The 19,168-nt window shown below is 37.2% G+C and overlaps 1 protein-coding gene across 5 annotated transcripts in view; it reads right to left on the minus strand.

Moving 5' to 3' along the window:
* ATP2B1 (ATPase plasma membrane Ca2+ transporting 1) overlaps window positions 1–19,168 on the minus strand; it is a 126,018-nt gene that overhangs the window by 13,374 nt on the left and 93,476 nt on the right. For all 5 annotated transcript variants that reach the window (XM_032416480.1, XM_032416482.1, XM_032416484.1 and 2 more), the window contains exons 11-18: window positions 17,782–18,023; window positions 15,089–15,326; window positions 10,535–10,714; window positions 9,787–9,874; window positions 9,309–9,415; window positions 2,851–3,042; window positions 2,399–2,612; window positions 1,752–1,963 (exon numbers count right to left, since the gene is read on the minus strand). In XM_032416480.1, coding sequence (XP_032272371.1) covers window positions 1,752–1,963; window positions 2,399–2,612; window positions 2,851–3,042; window positions 9,309–9,415; window positions 9,787–9,874; window positions 10,535–10,714; window positions 15,089–15,326; window positions 17,782–18,023 — 1,473 coding nt within the window. The remainder of the gene's footprint in view (window positions 1–1,751; window positions 1,964–2,398; window positions 2,613–2,850; window positions 3,043–9,308; window positions 9,416–9,786; window positions 9,875–10,534; window positions 10,715–15,088; window positions 15,327–17,781; window positions 18,024–19,168) is intronic.

Below are 19,168 nucleotides of genomic sequence, written 5' to 3' on the forward strand. Positions count from 1 at the left end.
GCCTGCTTCTCCCTCTCCCACTCCCCCTGCTTGTGTTCCCTCTCTCGCTGTGTCTCTCTCTGTCAAATAAATAAATAAAATCTTAAAAAAAAAAAAAAAAAAGAAACAAACAGAATGAGATATGTGTAAATCAAGGGCCATGTTTTCCTACCCAGCTGAAACTGTCTAAAAAAGTGCCATTCAAAGTGCTGCTCCATGATAAGAAGATAAGGAATAGGCACTAGAGTATAAATCGATGCATGTTTGCAGAGCAGTATCACTCCGGCTACTACTACAAACACACACTCCAGCAACAATACAAAAAACCCTCCCCTGAAACACAGTGTGATTAATGAAGCTGTTGATCTATATTCTGACACGTGTTCCTTATCTCACCGTGGACTTGTAATAAATGGACCAGTAGCTGGTCCACAGACCACACTTTGAGTAGTGCTGGCTTATTTATAAGGCACTGAAGAATGGTACCTCCCATTAAACTGCTTTGGGTGTATCAATCTTTGTTGGGAACCAAGTTACCAGATTTGCTTGATAGAGAGGCAGTTCAGTTTTCTGCAGTCCTCATATATTAAAAAGATAAAATAAATCCAATTTTATAGCAAGTAAAAGCTAAAATTTTAACATGAATGATGCTTTTTTATAAACCTGAATAAAATACTTCCAGAAAATACTTGTTGGAAGTAAGCAACATTTCTCCTGAAGTTTATGGAAATTGAAAGCTGAAACAGAAACAATTATTACAGAAACAATTAAGTCTAGGGTTTTTGTACCTAGAGTACATACACAAGCTATGGCTGAATAAACTGTTTAAAATTCTTCAGTCTTCATTTTGAACCAAGCCCCATCACTGTCTGATTCCTTGGTTGAAAAAACTCACTGTTTAATCTTGTTTTGACGAGACAGGCGACTCTTGAACACCACGATTTGCACAAGTCCACTTACACATTTTTTTCAGTAAACACAGTACAGTACTGTAAATGTATTTTCTCCTTATGATTTCTTAGTAACACTTTTTCTCTAGCTTACATTATTGTAAGAATTATATATATAACTTGCAAAATATGTGTGGACTATTTATGTTATTGGTAAGGCTTCTGGTCTAGAGTAGACTATTAAGAGTTTGGGGGGAGTTCAAAAGTTATACTCAGATTTTCGACTGTGCAGGGGTGAGTTGGGGTGGGGAGAGTGTAGGGGTTGATGCCCCTATCCCCTGTGTTGTTCAAGAGTCAACTGTATTACAAAATCAAAAACTGGCATGTACCAACTCAGGAAGCAGCATTCAGAATCACATGCATTTTAGAATATTCATTTCAAGTACTATTATTTAATAAACTTAACCGTAGACATACAATTACTACCAATTGCTCGAAGCCATTAAGTGATCACTCTAGCTAGACTAGAAACTGCTAAACAGTAAGATTTACCTTAAATAACATTAAAATTATAATAGTTTTGATAATGATATAGAATGAACAACTGGTATCAGATTATGTGTAAAGTATCACAACCACAGAATCAGTAGTGCAATTAAAATAGTATTAGCTTAATATACTCTGCTCATATGTGGAATTTCAGGATAGAGTGTATTTTCACTTGACATGTGGTATTTAAAACTCTTTCTTTAGGTGTCATTAAGGTAATACACAGAAGTCCCACACATGCAGCAGTCAAACAATTTCTGGAACAAGGTAACTGTTTATCTAATATCTCCCACATGATCATCAAATTTGAAACTATCTTTTCCAATTACCCACCTGTACCACAAAAGTGCCTAAAACAATTGTGCAGAAGATGGCATTATTAAAGATTCCTTCGAACACATTTCTTTCACCGTGAATTTTCCGGGCATTTATTTCGTTGAAAAGTTGCATCAGCACAAAGGTATTAAAAACAATAGTATAATGTTCCGAAGGAGGAGCATGCAAAGGTGCATTTCTTCCACTATCAATATCAAAAAACTTTTCTCCTGAAAGAATGAAAAATTACTACTTTGTAATTATCATACAAAATAATTTAACATTTCAAGAAAAGTGTACAATAATACAACCCAGCCAGACCTTTATTTGATCTCGACTGACAGCACAGGAAAAGTTGGAAGAAACCTGGGGTTATCTAGTACAACTCTCTTGTTTATAGATGCGGACACTGAAGCCCCCAAATTATGATATCTAAGTTAGTGGCAGAGCCAGGACAAAAAAAATCAGGACTCTTTTTACTTCCTCCCACTATCTATCACAGTGCTTCCCTAGCAACATCCACTGACAAAGAGGAGAAAGTAAAGACAAATGGGCAGTGAGAAACAGAACAACTTATGTTCTTGAAGAATTGGCAACATTAAAACATCTGGGATATTAGCTTGGAACAAAAACAACCGAAGCTTTATCAGGCATTGATTTCTTACCAGCAAATAAGAGTGTAAAGACTACTACAAGTTGATAGAATGCATGACCCAAAATATTCTTCATCATCGTGCGTGAGATGAGAGGCTTATTTCTACCATAAGGCTTCCGAAGCAAGAGAGATTCAGTGGGGGGTTCAGTTGCCAGAGCCAGGGAAGCGAGCGTATCCATTATGAGGTTTACCCACAGCATCTGCACAGCCTTAAGCGGTGAATCCTAGAAAAGATAGGTTTCCTAATAGACATTCACAACTATTCAGGGACTCAGCAATTCTCAGGAAGCCTTTTGTATTTAAAAACTCAAAGAACAGAACAGGATTACATTTTCATATTATTAACCTACAATATTAAGCTTCAGGTTATTCAAATATTTAAGTACTTTAAAATGGTAGATTAGACACACATTTCTGCTTTAAAACAAACACGTTTTAAAAAAAACAAAACTGTGAACCTACTTGAGTAATACAGGCGCCCGTGAAAGCAACTATCACTGCTACCACATTAACAGTGAGCTGGAACTGAAGAAATTTGGAGATGCTGTCATAGACATTTCGTCCCCACATAACTGCTTTAACAATGCTTGTGAAGTTGTCATCTGTGAGAATGATGTCAGATGCTTCTTTAGCTACGTCAGTTCCAGCGATACCCTAATACAAAAAATTCTGTGAATTAGACTAAACGTTTAAAATATAACTTTCAAGTATCCGAAAGGGTAGTCTACGACAAACCAAAATTTACCATTATACTGAATGACTAATGACTTAAATGTACTATAAAAGAAGGTAATAGTTATTCTACAATCTCTCTCAGATTCCACCTAAGCAAAAATCAAAGAATAAGGTATTGAAAATAAAGTTCAAATTGGATTTAAAACAAACGAGGAATGCACAGAGGCATAACCCAAGTTCCTCCCCAAGAGTCACACAAAAAGATATATTAAAATAAAAACTCACAGAATCAAAGTTAATGGGAAAGGAGATACTGTAAGGAAATCTTAAGAGGCTGGAGAGGAGATAACCAAACAGCAAGTAGGCTGGCAGACCGCAGAGAGCTGAATCCTAAGCCAACAGGAGGGAAAGCAGAGAATTAAGTTTTTTTGCACAACAGACTCTCCTTCATAAGGCTCAGTACTTGGCAGCACCAGGTAGCACTGGAAGGAGGGGTAAAGATGTGAATGAAAACAGAAGGATTTCTTGAAAGTCTACTAGAGACACTAAAGAAGTACCTAGAAGGTCCAAACTAAAAACAACTATGTCCACCAAGAGTAGAATGGGATGGATTAATAAGTTGTAGATTAATAAAAATGAGTGAACTACAGCGATATACAACAACACAGATGAATCTCAAAAGCATAATGATGAATGAAGGATGGTGGACTCAAAATATGTAAGATTCTTAGGTTCACAGTTTGGAAACAGACAAAAGTAATCTTCAGAGTACTGGTTATCTTTACAGAGAGACAGGGCAATGATTAGAAGACAATGTGACTGAAGCGTCTGTGGGTATAGATAATAATCTATTTCTTGCCTTGCAAAGAACAGGTCTGCTCACTTGTGATAATCAATTCAGCTGTACATTTATGACATAGGCACTTTTCTGTACGGGTGTTGTAGGTTAGTAACAAAATTAAAAGAAAAGACAGCTAGATCCTCAAGGCCCCTTCCCAAGTCCATGCAGCCAAGTGGCAATTTGCCATGCCCTCTGACCTGGCAGAAGACTGCCTGCTAATTTATCAGAGGGGGTATGACAAAGAGGGTCCAAACTGGGGGATTCCAAGCACTGCTGAGTGTAGGGGTGCTACACTGAAAAAAAGGGGTTAAGGGTAACTCTGCTTAATGAGCATTGAGACCACCACCTTCTTTTCTCTACTTGTTTCCCAGAACACCAGTATTCAGGAGTGCCCTCTAGGTAGCACATTTGAAGATTCTTTTCTGGGAAATCTGATCATCTGAAGAGAAAAGACCTGAAAATACTGCAATTCAAGGTACACTAAGGAAGTGAAATAGCCAAGCCAAATCACTTTACCGAGAAGCTTCTGGTTGACAAATCCCACCCACAGGCCCAAGGCTTTCCAGCTTTCCACCAGTAAATATGCAGAGACAACCAAGAATCAATCACCTGACATCTGAGGAAAGACTAAACCAAAAGGCAAATGGAGACACAAACTCTGCAGAGACGAAAGCCTATTCTAAAAAGTCAAATCCTTAGAGCGGTAAAAGGTACATCAATGAAACATGAATAAAATGCTAAAACAAGAACAAAAAAGTTAGAGATCCAAAAATAACTCTTGGAAATTAAATATATGATCACAGAAATTTAAAAAAAAAAAACAGAAACTGAGGAAATATCTCTGAAAATAAAGCAAGATGACAAAGGTATGGTAAATTGGAAAAAAAGAGAAAGGACAGTAAGTCCAAGCAGTTCAAGAACTGGGATGGGGGGTGGGTGTTACAAAAGAAGAAATGGTGGAGATGAAGTAAGACTAGTATAAAAAAATTTCACAAAATTGAAGAATATGAGTTTATTTCATGGTAGAGAGTTGTTCTATGACAAAATATCATTACATTTCAGAAGACTGGAAATTAAGGAAAGACATATATATCTCCAGGAAGGGGGGAAAAAAAACACACACACACACACACACAAGGTTCAAAATTCAGAATGGTACGTAACAATAATGGAGGAATGAACTCAAAATTCTCAGTGAAAAATTGATTTTCAAATGAGACTTTTATACCAAGTCAGATTAAGAATCAAGAGTCAGAAGAGGGTGGAGATTTCAGTCATAAAAGTTATGAAAAAGTTTAACTCTCATGAACTTTTTTTCTCAGAAAGCTATTGGAGAAGATAGCGTTACTCCATGAGGAAATACATCAAAACAGACAATGACATCGAGTCCAGGAAATACGAGGTCCGACATGAAAGAGGAAAGGGAAATCCTCAGGTATGGAGAACAACAGACAGCTGGGTAGCAGACCTGGCAGAGTCCACACTCAAGCTTGTTGGAAGGTCTGGAAGAGGTATTTCTAAGGTAAAAATGTAAAAGTGCCAGGTGATTCGGATGTAAAAGATGGGAGAATTTGGTGATGAATTTGTGTTAAGTACCTAGAAAAACTAAGCACAAAAGTGAACACATTGAAAAAAATAGATTTAAAATAAAAAAATAGATTTAAAAAAGTGAATGAAAAAGACAATTTATAGGGAATACAAAAAGTTGTTCAAGGAAGTAAGACTCATGATGGTAGACTACACAGCTCAGCTTAGAACAGCTTTTACAGTCACCGTAAGGACGGTATACTGGTCTATCCGAAATTATGATCTAATTCTGGGGGCAGAATGACAGGACAGGTTGTGTGCAGTATGCATTATGGAGATGACAGTGGTGTGTGCCTGGTGTGCCCATAAAAATCCGAATCTTCCTCAGCGAGAAGTCAGTAGCAAGTGCTTTATAGTTAACAAATAAAAAAGCACCATCATGTCATTTAGATATACAGAGGCAAACAATTAAGGGAAACAAACAACTAAAATAGCTGGTTTCCTTTTGTCAAAAAAATGCGCTGGAAGAAGTAATTTGTGGTACGGGACTTAGGTAGTAAGTCTTATAAAATGACCTGACTTTTTAAATGCATTTACTGTTTTGATAAACACAAAAACAAAGTTCAAATCAAGTTTTTCTCAAAAATATTCAATGAGGGAACAATCTTAATTTAAAATTTTAGCCTCTAGCTTCTAATCAGAATATTTTACTTTTAATGTGCAACATATTTAACACATCTAAGCCTCACAGGTTTTCCTGCCTCTCATCATTCCCCGTCTTTTTCAAATGCAAATCTAATCACTCCCTTGTTCAAAATCCTTCAAAATTTAAAAAGTAATTTTGAGATGTTAATTGGCGTCCAAATAAAAATGAGTTCCACTGTCAAGTAAGTTTGGGGAACTTCCATCAGAAAAAGTTAAACAGCTTTTTTATGAGCCTCTCTGAGTCGCGTGCTGCCTTGCTTTGTGAATCTCCAAACTTCTTTTACTCATTGGTCTGCTTGGGAAGGGCTGATCTACTGGATGAAAAGAACAAATTCCTTATCTCAGTACTCAAGGCCCTTTGCAGGTGCCGCCTGTCAGTCCTCCTGCTTCATAGCCCATTCTCCTCCAAGAGCACACCCTCTTCTAGACAAGTTCAACTTCTTACAGCTCACGAGGGTCCCTGCACTGTACTTCTCCACCTCCTCTTCTCTGTCCCTCAACTCAAATGGCACTTCTTTCAGAACACCTTTCCCAGTCTCTGCAGGCAGACTCTTCTGCCTGGATGCACACCTTGTGTTGTGTTTAGTCCTTCACTGGCTGCCACTTTGCTCTGACTTATTTCCCTGTGTGCTGAACCTTTGGGAGGTAACTACTCACTTCTAATGTTTCTAGACCAGAATATTGAAAGCAGCTTTTCTTAATGTTTGGAGAATAAACAAACAAATCCTTTGTTAATCCAAAGTTTAAAAAGACAGTATTTTAATTACTTTAGGGAAGATTTTATTACCAAAGATGTATTTGGTTGTATAGAAACCCATCATGGCATTCAGGCTTTGAAGACAGAAATATCTGTATGTTATGCTTTGCTCAATTTTGGTAAGAATAATGTAATATAATAAAACAATATAATCATATTTTAAATGGAGGCTTGCAATCGAAAGGAATCTATAGAGAGTGGCTATATAGAGATAAAGCCAGACCTCTTCACAAGCTAGTAATGTGCTTAGAGTCCTTTTGTAAATCTTATTCTATTGTTGAAAATTTTATTTTAATGTTGACTTTTCTAAATATATAGTGTAAATATACACACACATATAAAGAACACACACACACACACACACACATATATAGAGAGAGAGAAAATATATAGATAGTATTCTAAAATGCTATTTCTGCCAGCAAATAAGAGACAAATTTAACAAGGACTAATCAATAGCAATTTCTTGTAGGTATCTATTAAAAACTCAAGCCAAATAATTTTGTCTTTTAGTTTTAAAATATGAAATTGGAAAACAATAAATACACAAAGTAAACTCAGGTTTGAACAAAAGTGCTTTGAAATTTAAGTCATTCTTTGTCTTTTAAAACATTTAGATTTTTGTGTGCTACCTTAAAAAGGAGGTACAATGGGCCTAAAACCTTCAGGGCTTAAAAATGAAACAAAGCAGCTGCTGTACTGTTTCTATTTATAATACTGTATTTACCTGTGTGTATTGAAAGCCCTTAGCATCTGCCTTAAACACTGAAGTTTTGGGAAGAAAGCGTTTTATTTTTTAAAATGCATTGTAAGTAAATGCCTTCCTGGTCAGCTGTCCCGAAGAAATGATCAGGAGCAGCAGACAGTGATCTTGTGTCCCTATAGTGAATAATGATCCTGTTTGCCCACAGCCAAAGGAACAGGACTTAAATATTCCTTCTCCCTTCAGCTACTTTTCACAAGTTTTCAGAAGTTCAGACAAATGTGCTGCTAACCGTAATGAGTCTGGAATAGGGTAGGGTGGGGATCTATGCGCTCACAGCTATTGGCTGAGAGCACTTCACCCACATAATTTCCTCTTTCCATCCCTCTCATGCCTGAAAGGGTGCCACCATGGTGATGGCTCTGCTAAGCCCCTATTTTAGCAGCACAATATCAGGGGGACAAATTATACAAATAAACACTGGTTACACACGGGTTCAGAATTAAGTTTTGGAGTCAAATGAGTCTGTTGCAAATTTAGGAAAGAAATTTCAGTTTTCAGATTTTTAGATTTGAGAATGGTGATTATGGACCTGTATTTTCAAAAAATTAAGTTAAGGGGCACCTGGGTGGCTCAGTCGTTAAGCGTCTGCCTTCGGCTCAGGTCATGATCCCAGGGTCCTGGGATCGGACCCCGAGTCGGGCTCCCTGCTCCGCGGGAAGCCTGCTTCTCCCTCTCCCACTCCCCCTGCTTGTGTTCCCTCTCTCACTGTCTCTCTCTGTCAAATAAAATCTTTAAAAAAAAAAATTTAAGTTAAAATTAAACAGAATACTTAAGTTTTCTAGGGCACTGAAGGTACAAAGATTCATTCCAACACTGAAAAGCTACAAGAAATCGATTCAGAGATATAAAACAACCTAATTTCAATCATTAAACATTTATGTAGCATCTGTATTTCATGACACCAATTTTATAGTAAATACTTCATCAGTACTATGGCTAAAATATAAGAATATAATAATGAAATGCTGAAATTTTCTAGCACTTTAAATAATAAAAATCTAAATTGAAGACTGGGGGGGGGTAGATTTTTTCCAATCAAAAAAGGATTGTAGCTATCATATATGAAATGATGACATTCAGTTACTCTTAACAGACATCTTCAGTTGAACGAAGATTCTCAATTATATTTTTAACTTACACACACACACACACACACACACACACTCTCTCTCTCTCGTTCAAAGCCTGTCTCCTGCCTAAGAGGATTGTTGTAAGGTTCAGATCATACGAGGTATTTATATATTTTGCAGAGTACAAGGTAAATGTATGATGTTATAGTTCTTCAACAGTCATCTTCTAACCAGATTTCACTGCATCAAATGAATGTGGTTACAAACTACTCAGACTTATAAACCAATTTAGGCACATATATTTTCACTCAAATCTTGAAGGACAGTGTTTAAAATCAATAGTGGGGCACCTGGGTGGCTCAGTCGGTTAAGCACCTGACTTTGGCTCAGGTCATGATCCCAGGGTCCTGGGCTCCAGCCCCGTGTCAGGCTCCCTGCTCAGCAGGGAGTCTGCTTCTCCCTCTCTCTCTGCCCCTCCCCCACTCGTGTGCTCTCTCTCAAATAAAGTCAACAGCAATCTAGTAACAAACAACTCAGCCACTAAATTACATCTGAATATTTAACAGGGTAAGTTCCTACCATTGCAAATCCAACATCAGCTTTCTTTAGTGCTGGGCCATCATTTGTACCATCACCAGTTACAGCTACAACCTGGCGTTGTTCGGACACAGTGCTGTCAATTATACCTGAAACAAAAGTAAATATTTGTGCTGTAAAAATATCCCCTTTAATTAACAAGGTGATTCTGCAGAGTACCCTGACCAGCCAGTTTTACAGACTTGAGGTTAAAAATAAACAAACAAACAGAGAGAAATGGAAACTGCCGAGATGTTGGACAAGGACCAAGTCCAGAAACTAAGGTTACACTAGGAGCAATATCCTGTTTTAATGAAGATAAACACAGTTCACAGGAGGTGTCAAAAGGAAATGTATTTAGATTTTATTGGAAAAGATAATATCCAAGATCCAATCTATTATTCAATATCTATTACCACTTTAGGAAACAGAACACATGTCTGTATTAACAAATTGTGAAGTCACTGTAAAATCGACTCACCTTTAACCAGCGTATGTTTGTCAGTAGGAGATGATCTTGCAAGTACTCGAAGCTTTGGCCAAATCTTGTCTATCCGCTCTTGCTCAATCTATAAATGTTTGTGAAAGTTAAAATGTACCCAAACCTAGTTTTATAATTCCCAAATTAGCTTTCTGGCATATGTATCAGCAGTTCTCAAAAGAGCGTGGTTAACAGACCAGCACCATCAGCAACTCGAGGGAACTTGTCAGAAATGCAAATTTTTTAGCAAGGCCCCAAACCTATCATCTTATCAAATCCTCTGGGTTGGGGGCCTAGCAATCAACGTTTTTAAAAGGCTCTCTAGGTCACTCTAATGCATACTCAAGGTTGAGAACCACTATTATATATACATATCATTATAAGATCAAATTTTAAAAATCTTCCCACTGCCTATGAAAATAAAGACTCCTTAACATAGTATAAAAAGCGCACAGTTTGAGGTGCCCTAAAATATGCTCTGTATCAGCTTTTTCTAACTCTTCCTCCCATATTCGCTTATACATATTATACTTCTGAAACTGGCCTACAGTGACCAAAAAAAGAGAGACATGCTCACTCCCTTTAGGAGAAATATCTCTATCACTAGTCTCTTTCACCTCCTAAAATGTTAGTGTTTTTGCTTCTTAGGTGCACGCTGCATTTCGTCCTGTGTGATGCCTAACACACAGTGCATATTCTGTATGTTATATGAAAAATACATCAATATAAAAACTAAAGAAACCCTTACCTCTCCTTTTTCATTTCGTATTCTTCTGTTGAAATCTTTACCTTCTAGGCACAGAAAATCTTCCCCAGGATGTAAAATACCACATTTGGTGGCAATAGCCCGAGCAGTATTAATATTATCACCAGTGACCATCCGCACAGTAATTCCAGCCCTCTGACATTTCTTTATTGCCTCTGGTACCTGGTTTACAAAGAAAAATTCCTATTAAGAAAGAAAATAAGTATTTCCAAAGGAAAAAAAACCCACTGAACAAATAATGCATTACTGCACAGTCCTACAAATAATGACAATTTTACTTTCATCTCAACATATTCAATATTTCTTGAATTACTCCCAGTAATCTCTTCTTTCCTCTTCTACTGCCACAGTCCTAGTTCAGGCTTCATTTTCAGTTGTGATCCTACTTAATTTGTTTGCATTATTTATTTACCAAAGGCTTCTTAAAATGCCCCCCTCCCCAACCATTATGCAGTTCTTTTCTGGTTGGCTTTCTATCTTTCCAGTTTTATTGCCCAGACAACACGAGAATAAAATGTTGGTGTGTTTTTTAGGGTTATGGGTAGCTCACTTTTTTCCCCCCACTCCATATGTTTTAAGAATTACTTTACTTATTCTTGTACCTTTAATTGTCATGTATGTGCTAGTTAATTTTCAAATCGACATCTTTCTCCCACCTCATTCTGAGTGCTGGGTTCATAATTCCATCAGAGAAGGGACAGTGGAATCTGGGTGTCCAAAACGGGGACCATGTTTTTTAAAATCTACCTAACAGAAACCTACGGGTCATCTGACCTCTTCCAAATCTCTCTTACTCTACCCACCTTTAAAGGACAATGAGTCCTTGGATTCTACCTCAAACCTTCCCTGCACCTTGTCTCCCCTGCTTGTTGCCTGAACTACTGAAAATAGCTTTCTAACTGGTATCCCATCTTTACGTTTGTTCCTCCTGTAAAACAACTGATATACCTGATAGAATTATTTTTCTAATAGATTTTCTTAAAAATACATGATGATTCCTCTACTGTTAACACTATAAGCCGCAAAGTTCTTAGTATAATAGAGTATCACACTTGAACCTCAAAATAATTTCTAGATTTATCTAGAATTTTTCTCTATGATACAACTTGATGGATGAATAATCTATATATTGTTTCTGTCTCTCTGCTTCTGGCAATTCCCTTTGCCTAGAAAATACTTCCTGCTCTTCTCTAACCAGGAAATCCATATTGATTCCTCCGGAGCATAGGCTGCAAATGCAAATGCCTATCGGGCCATGCGGGTAACATAAATGAGAAAAACACCGAACCCAACACTAATGCCTAATGAGAAAGCTATTTGGCTTTAGCTTTTTTTTTTTTTTTTTTTTTTACTGTGGTGGAATAAATGCCCATTGTTGACAAAACCTACCACTTCAAGAGAAAGCAGAAACCTACATTTGTGTATGCTCTCTCAATACATAATGCTTTACACACACACACATCCCCACACCCACACGGTCCAAAGAAAATTTGACTGAAAGCTAAATCTGGCCTTGCAGGCTGAAGGTTTATGACTTCTACTGTAAATATAGTTTAAATGTAATGTCTCTGGAAGCACCTTTCATGACCTATCTAGACAAAATTGTGTCTTTGTACAGCATATACATTAAAAAACAAATCAATATTTGATTTTGAAAACATTGGTTAGCTGTATAAAATGTAATATATATCCCGATATCTCATTTGAGATAAAAAGTAACCCAAAATTGTCCACCCAAGCACTCACTGATTACGTGGTATCCTGAGAGCATTTGGAATAGAGGGACACTGAATAACAGAGAAACTGGTCTTGGGTTAAAACCATGTGGCAAATAATATTTAAGAAGGGCAAACTAACATTTATTAATGGCCCACTAACCATACCAAATACCTCCACATAAAGCTCACAAACCACCTCCACTTTTACAGATAAGAAACTGAAGAGAACCTTGTTCAAGTACCTATGCAAATTCAATAAAGCTGGATTTATTCTAGATAGCTAATTAATCAAAATTCTCTGTATCAGAAATGCAGTCCACCATACCCACACAGAGAAGCCTGCTTTATATTACATGGTCTCACGTTAGTCTCAAAATATCCATCTCATTTTGTGATACTAAAAAAATTAAGTGCCACTTTCATGTTTAAAAAAAGATGAAACTCTTTATCAATGCCAAGAGCATGATAACAGCAATCTATTTTCCAAAGGACAAAAGTTGTAGACACCCTGATCTAATATTACATTTAGGTAAGAGTTAAGCCATTAATCAATGTATAAAACTGGTTTCCTTTTGACCAAAGGTTAGCAAACATTACCCACCTGGATATTTCAACATTTCTAAATAGGCTGCAGCTTCTGATTCTCTTATTCCATTGGTAGTGTCATTTACCACTCACCTAGAGATGCAAGGAGACTGACTGTCCCTCCTCTGTAACACATCTAATTGTGGAGCTATACTTTCCTCAGGAGATCTCCTGGAGCCCCTCAGGTGAGTATCCCAGCCTAGCTTACTTTCAGGCTAGTAGGTCCAAATGCCTATGTGACATACATTTGGATGTTTCAGACACCTCAACAATGTGAAGAATAGTATATCCAAACCCAACAGATTCATTCCTATTGGTTCTACCTCCATTTGAAATCATCCCCTTCTTTTCATCTTCCCTGCCAAACTATATGTAGTGCTAAGCCATGATCATCTCTTGCCTGGGATCACTGCAATAATCTCCTGGCCTCCCTGCTTTGCTTCCTTGTTCTGTTTCTTACACAGTACCCAAAATAGTATTTTAACAACACAAATTATGTTACTTCCCAGCCTGAATTTCTTTAATTACGTCCTACTGAGTTTTAGAATAAAATTCAGAACCTTAATTGTCTTGTAAGACCAAAGATAATCTTATCTGCCCCTTCTTGTCCACACTTACGGCCATATTAGCCTCCTTTCTATCTTTGAAATAAATAGCTAATACTTTCTCACCCTCAGCCCTCTCTCTGAATTTTTTGTTCCATTTGCCTGGAATATTCTTCTTGCAGCTATTAATATGTTTGGCTCCCTTTTAGCTATCAGATCTCAATTCAAATGTCTTATCTTCGGAGATCTCCTAATGTGGTCTAAGTTACCTAATTTCATCACCCTGAGCATATCCTTTATAGCCCTTTTCACACTTGTAATTGTCATAGCTGGTTATCACCCTCCCAACTCCCCCCATATGCCAGCCAGAATGTAAAGCCCCTGAGGGCAGGGACCAAGTCTTATTCCTTAGAGAATATATTTTCACTTGGCATACTGTCCAAGTATTTATCATTTTGTCTGTTTGTCTTACTTCTCTAGAAGATAAACTTCATGACTATTTTGCTTACTGCAGTATTTCCAGTTCCTAAAAAAAGTACCTGGTACTACACATTGGGTGTTGAATCAATTAGCTGATAGTCATTGAACAAAAGCTGCTTTTGCCTTTGTGCTTTTACTCATGTTGCTTCTTTGCTCAGAATGTGCTTACACCTGTCCCTTGAGGTCAAGCTAACACCGCATCCGTTAAGACTCAGATCAGGTAATTAACCTCCCAGAAGTCTTACCTGACCCCTTCAGTGGTTAACAGAGCATAGCGTCTTTTAAGTACACATGCTTTAGACAAAACCAGATCTGATTAGTTCTATGGTCTAGAGCTAACCTCTATACACCTCGATTTTTTTTTTCATCTGTTAAGTGAGAGTAGTAAGTCACAGAGGTGAATATTAAATGAAATAACACATGTAAGGCAGTTGGCATAGTATCTGGCACACAGTAAGAATTAATTAAAAAGATGCTATTGCTTTAAACAAAGTTGGGGGCTCATGTTCTTTGCCCATATAACATGCTCCGGATAACTCTAACAATGTACTAACATCCTGAGTTATATTTACATGTTTGTCCATTCCCACCCAAGAATGACTTCTTTGAGGCCAGGGAATATACCCTAGTATAATGCTTGGCACACAGTTGCTAAACAAACTTTAAAATAAAGGACTTAAAGAGAAAAAGCAAAGTGTATAGTTGCATGCTGTCAAATCAGGTAACAGGATGTTTAAATTCAAATTAAATCTAAAAATTCCGTTTTTCAGTTGTACTAGCCACGCTTCAAAAATTCAGTAGTCACATGTGGTGAGGAGCTACTGTGGGAACAACATACAGAAAACTATCATCACAAGAAAGTTCTACTCAACAGTGGTGGTCTAGAGACCATGAAAACAAATAACTTAATGCATCTGGAATTTAATACAAATATCAACTGAAAAACCTACACAGCTCAAGGCACTGTGCTAGGTTATGGTGCTGTCAAGTACATAAGATCCCAAAGAGAAGCGGTCTAATTAAAAACCGTCAATAAGTAGCATATACATCGCAAGCACTATTTTTTCACCTGTCTTGGATTCACCCAGGAAAAAAGAAATAAAATCACAAACACCAAGAATGTTACTAGAAAGCTGGTTCCAGTCAGTGCCTGGATCCCCTAGGGTTAAGAGAATCTGCACATGAAAAAGCACAGAACGTTTCACCACCTCAGGTCTCACAGGGTCTTCAATCCCCACAACAGCAATGCATGTAAGACCGGTGACAATATCATTTTCATTATCCCACTCTGGTTCAGGTTCTCCCGCTGGGAAATCTCTGAATGCAAGACATATGGTTCTCAAGCCTTCTGATGCCATCGGTTCAATCACTGTTTTTACAATATCATCACGGTCCCTTGGTCTGAATACTTTTGCCTCACCATTAGCACTCAAGATTTTGAAACACCTAAAAGGAAATGTTGAATCCAAACATCAGTAAGTAACAAAAATAATGGTTAGTGCCGTTTAAGTGAACTGGAAGGGCTAGAAATCATGGGATCTGACATCTGGAATTTAGAGGATCACATATGTTGCATTTCCACAGACTTAAATCACATTGGCTTTTTACCCTCCCCTTTATACAACAGTTCTACTTTTTATGGTTCTCACTTGATAGTTCTCCACTTTATCAGTTACTCTAGATAGTCTCTAAACCTTCTCTCTTGGAAATGCAATGCTTTTAAATTTTCACAAAGAACCCCTAGTGGCAGAGGAGAATAAACTACACACCTGTCCATTCTGGTACAGAATTAGGCATTAACTTGAACACAAAATTCACAAATAGTCTTCTTTTAAAGTAGAAAGTTTAATCAACCCCTTACCTGAGATGCTGTTTCACCACCTACATTGTTTTAACCATGAAAGAAAAAAACTTACTGTTAAAGTAAGCATTCTACTGAAATGAGAGAGATAATGCCAAAATAGTTTTATTTTTCAGTGACACTAACTACAAAATTTTAGTTATACAGTAAATAAAAGTCACACTATGTACTTCCCTCGTTAAACTTTCTTTTTCGTGACTCCTTTCTCTGCTCCTCTCCCTTGGTGAGGCTGCCTCCTCCTGTGTCTGGGCACAACTTCTGTTTTGGTGATTTTCCAAAGCTCTCCATCACTGCTGAGGAGCTCCATTTGGATGCTGTAGCAACACCTTAGATCTACTGCGTGCAAGTCTAAACGCTGCCTCCTCAACATCAACATCAGCCCCAACAATTCCAATGTAAATCTAAAAGTCTCACCTGAACACTTCCTTTTTCTGCATCACCTATACAGTATCAGCTCCTAAGTCCCAAAACTGGGCCTCTTAACAGCCTCCTAAATGTTGCCTCTCCTTGCTGTTCCCCCTGCTGCTGCCTTCTCCTGGCTCCTACTTTAAGCTAGAGCTAGTGTAATAGCTTTTTAAATGAATTATCTGTCTCCAGCCCATCCTTTCTTTCCCTCCAACCCACCTTACTTCCTGATGTAAGAATCATCTTCAATCACAGATTTGGTCATTCTACTACCTGATGAAAAAAATACTCCAGTTACATCCTCTGGCCCACTTAATTTTCCTGCTTAGCTTAACGTGTAAGAGCCCCTACAACAAAATGTACATATTACTGTGGGACTATTACCTATCAGACTGCAAGCTAGATATTTCATATGCATCATTTTATTTCACTGTCACCGAGCTGGTGGTCAAAAAGCTTGATTTGGTTTTGATTCAAAAATCTCTCCTGTATCACCTATCAGCTATTCAGCAAGACATGGATGAGACAGATCTCTAACCTTTCACCCTGACATCAGATAGCCAAGGGTTCAATGAAGGGAAGAGGCTCTGTGTGGCCTGTGTGTCACAAAGGCACATGACTACCCAGCTGAACCATGTGACTTGCTAACTCCCCAATATTGCCCGTGTATTCCCACCTCCTTCCCTTTGACGTGGCTTCCTTCACATTGATGTTCTCACTTCATACCAAAACCTATCTGAAGTGCCGTATCTTTCATATGACAATGATCTCATCTTAAAACTCTGTAACCATCTGTCATGTGCTGCCATTTCAGTAATTTATTTATAGACCTGTCTCTTAAACCTTAATCTGTCAAGCAAGATAACACTGGATTATAAGCTACATATAAGCAAATTAAAAGTAAAATTCTTTAAATGTTACAAGTTCCAATGGGTTGCTCTTAAATTGTGTTTTTAAATTCTCTACTGGAATTAAGGAAACCAAAATAATTTCAACACCTATAATAACGTACAAACATTAGGGAAATTATACCTAAGTGTATAATGTCAAAACTGAAACTACTCGTCTGTAAAAGGACAGATAAAAGAGAAAAATGACCACTTAAAATGACAGGAAATATTTAAATATCACAGTGCAGCAGCACAGACCTAAAACCTCACTCTGATATAAAAGGAGAATTCTTAAGATCTAGGGTTAATGCTCTGCTACTCTAAGAACTTATCTGAAATTCATTCATCGCATTTTCTGAGCTCACTATCTACAATGGGGCGTTGAAGATCTAGACATGAGTTTTTCTTCCCAGGAGGCCTTTATTTCTCATAATCCTCTATAACAACGGAGTCAACATGTCTAAAAGCAAAGATCAAGGTTTACTTTATTAAGTCTACCAGACTGAATGTAATGGGCACATTTTCCCTACAGCAAAATACTATGAAATAAAAGAAGCAGAAGTACAAAAATGGCAGAATACCATGGGCAAATATCTAGATACCATTAAAATATACTGAAAAGCTCTGAGGTCCTATCAAATGCCTGATGTTCACAAAAAAGGAAATAGCAACAATAACAACACAGTAGGTATTCCATAAAGCAACTATAGTGAGCAATTTATTCATCTAAGCATTTTACTCTTACTTTTTCAGAATTATCTCAGATGCACCCTTGCTGAATATTCGATAACTTCCATCTGAATTTTTCAGGACAGTACTCATGGACTTCCTAACAGAATTGAAGGTGTAGACTTTGTACAGTGCTTCTTCTGGTATTTCATTTCTAACATCCTGATAATCTCGTTTTAAATCCAAAAGAAGTCCCAACAAGGCACATTCAGTTTTATTACCAACATGACGAGGTAATCCACCCTCTTTCTCTGGTGGCTATAAGAGAAAAAGGTTTAGAAGCTAGTATCATCTTGTTTCTCTATGACAGTTTAACTTATAATGTAAAATAGAATGCGACATTCTAAAACAAAACTACATAGGAAACTTCTAGTAATATCAGCATTTCAAAGAGGGACACAAAAAGGTACGGTAGGAAGGATCTCTGAGGCGAGAATGACATGGATTCCAATCTCAGCCCTGCCAGTTACTAGCTACGTGAATTTCTGGCAAGTTACCCCACTGCTGTGGTCCTTGGCTTCAGCAACTGGAAAACAGGTGCACTTATGACCCAAGAATTAAGTGAGATAAGGCATGTAAAGTTTAAAGTTGGTTCCTGACACATAGTGAGATTTAATAAATTTTAATTCCTTTCCTTTTCTCTTCCTGTTTTCATTGAACATTTAAATAATTCAAAATTAAATCTACTATACAAGTTTTTAAACTTAAAGCACTGCTGCCTTAAATATATGTATATAAAAGCTTTACTTCCTTCATCGTATCTTCACAAATACCACCTTATATATAATTATCACTATAGTAATAAGGCCAGATGTGATCATCTTTACTTAACAACTGAAGAAAGTAAAGCTCAGACTTTCAGCTAGTAAAAGGCAAAGCTAGATCTAGAACCAGGATCCCATAACTTTTCAGTATAATAATCCAATTCATGCGTATTTTCACTAGACAAGTTGTAATATTAATTCTGCTCATGGCCTTCATCCATAAATCACTAGAACACATACCAACTTAAGCAATTCCACACTTTATGTTGCAAGTTAAGACTTTTAACTTGCAAAGTTAAAAATATTTTATTCTAAGGCAGCAGAAAGTCTAGAATTACTTTATTGAGTTAGTTTCAAAAAGTCTAAGGATGACTTCATTGGTAGGATCTACTGAGTAACCAAACAGATCATATAGCAAGCACATATAAAAACATATTCATTTAAGTTGAAATCTGGTTTCAAAATTTTCTCTAGAAAATTGAGAGTTGACTTTCTACAGTAAGATAGCCTGGTCTTTCACAAAATATGCTTAATAAGAATTTAAAATTAAGAACTTGTTATAAGGCTTGAGAGTTTCTAAACATGGGAAATTCAAAATACAGGAGAAGGAAAATGCAAGTGAACAAGGTGTAAGTTGAT

This window comes from Phoca vitulina, unplaced genomic scaffold (genome assembly GCF_004348235.1).
Source record: "Phoca vitulina isolate PV1807 unplaced genomic scaffold, GSC_HSeal_1.0 scaffold19, whole genome shotgun sequence".
Taxonomy (NCBI): domain Eukaryota; kingdom Metazoa; phylum Chordata; class Mammalia; order Carnivora; family Phocidae; genus Phoca; species Phoca vitulina.